Raw genomic sequence first — 9021 nt, 5'->3', positions numbered from 1 at the left:
TTCTGACACTCTTTTTTTCCAGAAAATCAGTTCAGAAATGAAACATGAGAAATGGAAGGAGTATTTACATTTGAAGCCGTTAGCTGCTTGGTTATTTTAAAGTTAAGATGTTATGTTCTCATTATTGATTAGAAAACAACACACACTCCTTATGTCACTGCTTCATTTTGCATTCGGAAATGCTGAATTCTTTGTCATGTCTTTTTTTCTCCAAAGTGCTCTTGAGTTAATTTCATTTCCCGCCCACGTATTTTATCAGTGTTTTCTACAAAACAAGAGAATACCAGATGAACCTAGTTGGTTCTGGGCATTACTGAAATCTGGCCAGGGCAGTTTGATTTTTAACAAAAATACGTTTATGTTTTTCATTTCAGTGTGTCATAATTTTGGAGGCAAGGGTCTGGAAGTGCCATGGCTGGAGATCGTTGTTTGCAGTTTGTGCTTTACTGTGCTTTACTTGACTTTTTTCATGGCAATGCTGCTCTCGAACATGTTCCTGTGCTGATGTGGTCGACCTTCAGGTGAGTCTGAGGCCACTGCTTGAAGAAAACACAAGTATTTTTCAACTAGAAAAATCGGCAGGTTGTAAATTCTTAATATCTACAGCCATCCCACTGTGAGTCAGATTCTGCTGCAAAATGAAATGGGGGAAGCAAGCTTCAAGTGAAACCAAAGTAACTTTCACTTTGGAGAGTCAACTGATGTCAGGAAATATATTCTAAATCACCAATCAACAAGATTGTCTAAACATGGGCAAACTTCCTTTGGGGAAACTGGATAATGTTAACTTCAAAGTGGCTGTTCCTGTTTTCTTCATTACAATTAACCCAAATAAATTAAGGATACAAATGCTACAGAAAGGATAGAAAGGGAGGCAAGAGAGGAGGGGGAGTGGCATTTTTTGATAAGGGATAGCATTACAGCTGTGCTGAGGGAGGATATTCCTGGAAATACATCCAGGGAAGTTATTTGGGTGGAACTGAGAAATAAGAAAGGGATGATCACCTCATTGGGATTATATTATAGACCCCCCAATAGTCAGAGGGAAATTGAGAAACAAACTTGTAAGGAAATCTCAGCTATCTGTAAGAATAATAGGGTGGTTGTGGTTATTATAATAAAATCTGTCACTATTTAGATTTTATTACTGAAAAGACTAAAAAGAAACAGTTCTTTTTTGTGAAATAGTTATATTACACTTCATATACAGTGAATACCTCTGTTATTATACATGTGGCAATAAGGGTCCACAAAATGAATGGGATTAATAACTAACGAGATTTTTTTTTGATGGTGGTCTTGGAGAACATAAGCATTGATGTGTAAAAGGCTTACTGTTCTTATTGAAAAATACAATGGGATCTTTCGTATAGAGTTGAACTAGCTGATGGGATTTTGGTTTTACATCGGAACTGAAAGACAGTGTATATTTATGATTTTAAAAAGTCAGAGTAAATAAGTATGGTAAGTTAGCTCGCTGAGCTGGAAGATGGTGTATGGGAGAAGGATTCACATTTTTGGATCATTGGAATCTCTGTTGGGTTAGAAGTGACTTGTACAAGAAGGATGGATTGCACCTAAATTGGAAGGGGACTAATATACTGGCAGGGAAATTTGCGAGAACTGCTTGGGAGGATTTAAACTCTTAAGGTTGGGGGGGATGGGACCCAGGGAGATAGTGAGGAAAGAGATCGATCTGAGACGGGTACAGCTGAGAACAGAAGTGAGTCAAACAGTCAGGGCAGGCAGGGACAGGGTAGGACTAATGAATTAAACTGCATTTATTTCAATGCAAGGGGTCTATCAGGGAAGGCAGATGAACTCAGGGCATGGTTAGGAACATGGGACTGGGATATCATAGTAATTACGGAAACATGGCTCAGGGATGGGCAGGACTGGCAGCTTAATGTTCCAGGATACAAATGCTACAGGAAGGATAGAAAGGGAGGCAAGAGAGGCGGGAGAGTGGCATTTTTGATAAGGGATAGCATTACAGCTGTGCTGAGGGAGGATATTCCCGGAAATACATCCAGGGAAATGATTTGGGTAGAACTGAGAAATAAGAAAGGGATGATCACCTTATTGGGATTATATTATAGACCTCCCAATAGTCAGAGGGAAATTGAGAAACAAACTTGTAAGGAAATCTCAGCTATGTATAAGAATACTAGGGTGGTTATGGTAGGGGATTTTAACTTTCCAAACATAGACTGGAACTGCCATAGTGTTAAAGGTTTAGATGGAGAGGAATTTCTTAAGTGTGTTCAAGACAATTTTCTGATTCAGGATGTGGATGTACCTACCAGAGAAGGTGCAAAACTTGACCTACTCTTGGGAAATAAGGCAGGGCAGGTGACTGAGGTGTCAGTGGGGGAGTACTTTGGGGCCAGCGACCATAATTCTATTCGTTTTAAAATAGTAATGGGAAAGGATAGACCAGATCTAAAAGTTGAAGTTCTAAATTGGAGTAAGGCCAATTTTGACAGTATTAGGCAAGAACTTTCGAAAGCTGATTGGAGGCAGATGTTCGCAGGTAAAGGGATGGCTGGAAAATGGGAAGCCTTCAGAAATGAGATAACAAGAATCCAGAGAAAGTATATTCCGGTCAGGGTGAAAGGGAAGGCTGGTAGGTATAGGGAATGCTGGATGACTAGATGTGATCTATATGGACTTCAGTAAGGCGTTCGACAAGCTTCCCCATGGGAGACTGATTAGTAAGGTTAGATCTCATGGAATACAGGGAGAACTAGCCATTTGGATACAGAACTGGCTCAAAGGTAAAAGACAGAGGGTGATGGTGGAGGGTTGTTTTTGAGACTGGAGACCTGTGACCAGTGGAGTGCCACAAGGATCGGTGCTGGGCCCTCTCCTTTTTGTCATTTACATAAATGATTTGGATGTCAGCATAAGAGGTACAGTTAGTAAGTTTGCAGATGACACCAAAATTGGAGATGTAGTGGACAACGAAGAGGGTTACCTTTGATTACAACAAGATCTGGACCAGACGGGCCAATGGGCTGAAAAGTGGCAGATGGAATTTAATTCAGATAAATGCGAGGTGCTGCATTTTTGGAAAACAAATCTTAGCAGGATTTATGCACTTAATGATAAGGACTAGGGAGTGTTGCTGAACAAAGAGACCTTGGAGTGCAGGTTCATAGCTCCTTGAAAGTGGAGTCGCAGGTAGATTGGATAGTGAAGAAGGCACTTGGTATGCTTTCCTTTATTGGTCAGAGTATTGAGTACAGGAGTTGGGAGGTCATGTTGCAGTTAGGACATTGGTTAGGTCACTGTTGGAATATTGCATGCAATTCTGGTCTCCTTCCTATCGGAAAGTTGTTGTGAAACTTGAAAGGGTTCAGAAAAGATTTACAAGAATGTTGCCAGGGTTGGAGGATCTGAGCTACAGGGAGAGACTGAACAGGCTGGGGCTGTTTTCCCTGGAGGGTCGGAGGCTGAGGGGTGACCTTATAGAGGTTTACAAAATTATGAGGAGCATGGATAGGATAAATAGACAAAGTCTTTTCCCTGGGGTCAGGGAGTCCAGAACTAGAGGGGATAGATTTATGGTGAGAGAGCAAAGATATAAAAGAGACCTAAGGGGCAACTTTTTCATGCAGAGGGTGGTACATGTATGGAATGAACTGTCCGAGGATGTGGTGGAGGCTGGTACAATTGCAACATTTAAGAGGCATTTTGATGGGTATATAACTAGGAAGGGTTTGGAAGGATATGGGCTGGGTGCTGGCAGGTGGGACTAGATTGGGTTGGGATATCTGGTCAGCATGGACGGGTTGGACTGAAGGGTCTCTTTCCATGCTGTACATCTCTATGATTCTATGACTCTATATGTTTTCAGATGTTTCATCACCATAACTCGGTAACATCATCACTAAGAGTCTCTGGTGAAGTGCTGGTGGGATGTCCTGCCTCTCTATTAATAGGTCTTGGTTTCTTAAGTTGGGTGATGTCATTTCTGGTTCCTTTTTTTTCAAGGGAAGGTAGGAAGGATCTAAATCGATGTGTTTATTGATGGAGTTCTGGTGCGAATACCATGCCTCTAAGAATTCTCGTGCGTGTTTTTTATCGCATGTCCTATAATGTATGTGTTGTCCCAGTCAAAGTGGTGTTCTTCTTTGTCTGTATGTAAGGAAACTAGTGATAGTGGATCGTGTCTTTTGGTGTCTAGTTAGTGTTCGTGTATACTGATGGCAAGTTTCCTGCTAGTTTGTCCGATGTAGTTTTTTTTACAGTTCTTGCATGGCATGTTGTAAATGATGTTAAATTTGCTGGTGGTATCTATTGGATCCTTTAGTTTCATTAGTCGCTGTTTAAGTGTGTTGGTAGGTTTGTGGGCTACCATGATGCCAAGGAAACTGTACAGTTGGGGAAGTCTCCCATTTACCTTCCATTGAAAAAAACACCAGAAATGACATCACCCATCTTAAGAAACCAAGACCTATAAATAGAGAGGCGGGACATACAACCAGCACTTCACTGGAGACTCTCATTGATGATGTTGCCTAGTATGGTGACGAAATATCTGAAAACAAATCTTCCAGCTCAGCGAGCTAACTTACATACTTATCATCAACCTGAGCAATAAATCTTCTCAAAAATCACAATGAGAGTAAATGTGATTTAAATTTCAATGACAATATTGGCATGGTGGCTCAGTGGTTAGCACTGCTGCCTCACAGCACCAGGGACCGGAGCTCAATTCCACCCTTGGGTGACACTGTGTGGAGTTTGCACATTCTCCCCGTGTCTGCGTGGGTTTCCTCTGGGTGCTCTGGTTTCCTCCCACAGTCTAAAGATGTGCAGGTTAGTGGGTTTGGCCATGCTAAACTGCCCATAGTTTTCAGGGATATGTAGGCTAGGTGGGTTAGCCATGGGGAAATGCAGGGTTACGGGAATAGGGTAGAGGGGTTAATACTGGTTGTGATATTCTTCAAAGGGGTGGTGTGGATTCAATGGGCCAAATGATCTGCTTCCACACTGTAGGGATTCTATTCTATGATCTCTGACTGAGGTTTATTGTTACTGATCAATTCACTTAATCCACTGCAGAGTCAGACCATGGCAAATTGGAAGTGCCTATCATGACTGAATTTCTTTTAGTGTTACCACCTCTGTTCAGACATTAATTAAAACAACATTTGCTCATTGTCTGCGAGTTAACAAGCCAAGGATAAGCAAACTAAAAAACTGAATTGCTAAACCTTTTAAAGCAAAACGTTTCCTGAAAGATGATCATATTCAGATCTGTTTCTACAGAATGCAGTATCTAATATGGTCTCATTGTACCATGCAGATTTGACACTGGTTTTTTTGGAGTTCAACATTCTCGCTATCTTCCTCTCGTAATCTAACACATTTGAGCATGTGTTTAGCAGCAGGAATGATCCTCCACCAATCCTACTTAAAGAGACTGTCGACATCTTTTAAGTACGTTGCTGGTCGATTTCTTCTGGTTTTTGCAATGATTTGGTAGCTATGTGTGTTTACTATAAATATTCAATATTGCAAAAATCAGTAAGGAGTGGTGTGTTAGGTGCTCGGGGAGATTTTACTAGCTTAGGTCTTCTGCACAGACCACTTGCTCCCATTCATGCACATTTTGATAAGCCTTTCGCAAGGAATGCATGACGTAGAGAATACAGAGACACCTATGCAGAAAAGGGCAAGCGACTCAATGCTGGAGAAGAAGCTCCCATTACAGAATCAAGGCATTGTTACAGTGCAGAAGGAGGCCATTTGGCCCATTGTGCCTGCACTGGTATTGTTATTGGTACCTGGTGCCAATCTCCTGCCTTTTCCCCATATCCCTGCACACTAGTTCTATCCAAATAATCATCCAATTGCCCTCCTGAATGCCTCTATTGAACCTGCCTTCACCACAGTTTCAGGCAGTGCATTCCATGCCCTATCTACTCGCTGTGTGAAAAGCTTTTTCTCACACCACTTTAAACCTGTGCCCTTTCTTTTTCTTGTAACAAACAGGAACAGCTTCTCCCTATCAATTCTATTCAACCTGCTCACAATTTTGAAAACTCCTGTCAAATTAGGAGACCATATCCACCCAATGTTTACAGAGGGCATCTCTTTTACCTAAATCATGATATAACAAATATGTGATATTTCTGGGCTTCAGTAAGGATGTTCTCTCGAAAATCTGGCATTTGTTTTTTTACCACAGCTGCGCCTCGAAACAAGCCAAAGATCTTATTGCCATTTTCATGAAGTTGACTGTGGAATTGATCTTCAATGGATCTGACTCTTTCCAGGCGGGATCAGGGAATGTCGTATAACCCATAGAAAAGCAAGACTAGGAAGGTCTCATTGCTAGAACTCTACCTTGAGCAATAGCATTTATTTGGAGGAAGTGAGTTAAGTCAAAGGTGAATTTGTTCAATATGAACTCAGCCAGGCAGTGAAGGTTGTGAATCGGTTTGACCTCTGTTCGTAGGAGTAATAGAGAACCCTAATATCACCTGGTGGAGAGTGGAGGTGTAGTGCAATTGAATATACATAGTGAAGTCGATACAGATCCAGGAAATTGGAAATTGTTAAAGTGAGCAAGGGCATCACAAGGAACACACATACAGATGGGAAGGGACTAGGTAAAGGGAGAAAAGTAGAGTCCAGTTAGGAAGAAACCATTTCGGTGAGATGGAAAACAGGCTAAAGGAATATATCTGCTTGGACATATTTCTGTGTTTATCCTATGGATTTTGGAAAGGAGTTTAGAAGTAGGTTATTCAGGTTTGGAGGACTATGAGGTTTGAGACTGTGGAGGGAAGATCTCCAGAGTAACTGTCCTAGAATCAGTAGTTTGATGTTTGATACAAGAGACGTTGTCCAGGGGAAGTAGGAGGACACATCTGAGAATTGATGTTTGACCTCCAGTAATAGAATTGGAAGATCATGGTTGAATTGGATTTAAGAAAAGTGTTTCAAGGATAGAAAGCAGAGAGTCATGGGAGATATATATACTGCAGACTGAAGGGTGGTGGAGGGTTTCCCAAGGGTCTGTGCAAGGACCGCTGTTACTTTTGATTATATCTAAATGATTTGAATCTTGGAATATGGAGAAAAGTTTCAAAAATTGTTTCAAAAAATGATATCAAACTTAGAGGTATGGTAATCATTGCCAAATGAATTGCTTGAACGTAGTTAGGCTAACAAAATACAGCACCTAGCAGATAAGCTAAGATAATAGATTTTGTCAGAAGGGATGGGGAGAAGCCGTGTGGATACCATGGCACAATTCTAATGAGTCAGCAAGTTCAGAGTAACCTGGAGGTGCATGTGCATAGAAGCTTGAAAGTGGCAGGATGTTGTGAGCGGACGATTAGAAAAGTATTTGGAGTCATGGGCTTCATTAATAGTCGCACTGAGTACAAAAAAAAAACAGGACAGCGATGTTGAATTTTTATAAAGACCTGGTTAGGCCACAACAAGAGTACTGCATTTTGTCTTGATCACCAAATTTGAGGAAGGATGTGAAGGACCTTTTAAGAGGATGCATGGGACATTTGCCAGAATGGCACCAGGAATGGGGCTTTTAGTTCAAAGGTTAGTTTGGAAAGGCTAGATTGTTCTCCTTTGAAAAAAGGGAGATGATGAAGAGATTTGATGGAGGTATACAGGATCATCATAGACTTAGATGATGTAGACAAGGAAAAGGTTAGTTGATGGTATAAGGATAGGGTACACAAATCGAAGAGTTTACTCAGGAGATGCTGGGGAATGTGAGGAAGAATCTTTATGTGCAGTGAGTTTCTAATGTCACTGCCAATCAGGGTGGTGCGAAGCACAATCATTCAATGATTTCAAAAGGATTTTGATGGGCACTTGAAAGAAATGAATGTTACGGCTATGAGTCCATTGAGTGGAACTGGTTTGATTGCTCTGCAGAGGGTCAACAGTGAATAGCAGCTTCTGTGTAATAAATGAATATGGCTGTGATCATATGACTGTATAGGCCAATTCGCAAGGGAACAGCACCACCTTGTCAGCAGGTTTTTTTTAAAACATCAGGGACTGACCTCAGATAATAATGGAGGTCAGGGTGAAACAGGTTTAGAATGAGTGAAGCAGAAAAATAGAGATGTATATCTCATGCTGGCTTTTCCCAGGCTAGAGAGAGAGGCGCAGGGTAAAAGAGGTCACTGTACTTGGGAGAACTCCTGGATAAAGATGTGGTTGCAGAGGTGAAAGCAGCAGACCTCAGTGTTACATTGAGCTTGGAATGAATTCAGATTGAGGCATAAGGGGACGAAGCTGAGACTTTTGCTAATGACAGATGTTATGGACCAGGCAGACCCCCTCAAAACATTTAAGATAGTTGCCCAGACCCTAACTTTGCTAGTTGTTTTAAACAGGTGTGCAGTGGCTATTCCAGGAGAGATGCAATTGTTCAAACCACTTTGTTTTAAACAAAACAGAATTTATTTACAAGATTACCGAATGGAACACAAACAAAAGAGAGCAGAATACCAAATAATTTAACCTCTCTGAAAACCCAACAGATTATTCCAACTTAATGATGCTGTTCCCAATTCTTCCAACAATCCCCATAAACACTCCTTGGCACAAAAGATAAAATCAAACCTAGTGTCTTACAGGAGAGAGAGGAGGATCAGCTGGACCTGCTTCTTTAGGTCCAGCAGTGTTTTGAACACTACTGTGCTAAAACCAAACTAAACCAGAGAAAGGTTGAGCTGGGAGAACTGGCCACTCCCCTTTCATTGTACAAGTGCTTTTTGTTCAAAATCTTGGAAGCCTTTTTTCCTGAGGCAGTATCTGTTAGCTATTATCAAACTGGCCCTAAAACCCTTCAACTTGGACTTTTCAGAGTCTGTGTCTTTTACAACCTCTCTGGAAAAAAAAGCCAAGGACAACATAACGTTGTTGAAGCAGCAGCATTGTCACACGGATCATTCAGAGTTAGGGAGGAGAAAGTTGGAGGGCATCATCAATCTAGACCTTTTTATGTCCCTCCTCCCCCCATTTTAC

The 9021-nt window shown here is 41.3% G+C and overlaps 1 protein-coding gene across 1 annotated transcript in view; it reads left to right on the top strand.

The window, feature by feature from the left end:
- The first annotated feature begins 405 nt into the window (after nucleotides 1–405).
- Nucleotides 406–9021, top strand: part of LOC122559372 (V-type proton ATPase subunit S1-like) — a 46354-nt gene continuing 37738 nt past the window's right edge. The window contains exon 1 of the mRNA XM_043708822.2: nucleotides 406–521. Within this exon, the coding sequence (XP_043564757.2) occupies nucleotides 412–521 (110 nt within the window). The 5' untranslated portion in view covers nucleotides 406–411. The remainder of the gene's footprint in view (nucleotides 522–9021) is intronic.

Source organism: Chiloscyllium plagiosum, unplaced genomic scaffold (genome assembly GCF_037043375.1).
Source record: "Chiloscyllium plagiosum isolate Xiang-an unplaced genomic scaffold, Cpla_swu_hap1 HiC_scaffold_19, whole genome shotgun sequence".
NCBI lineage: Eukaryota > Metazoa > Chordata > Chondrichthyes > Orectolobiformes > Hemiscylliidae > Chiloscyllium > Chiloscyllium plagiosum.
The sequence above is the reverse complement of the archived record's forward strand: the minus strand, read 5'-3'. Positions and strand labels throughout refer to the sequence as shown.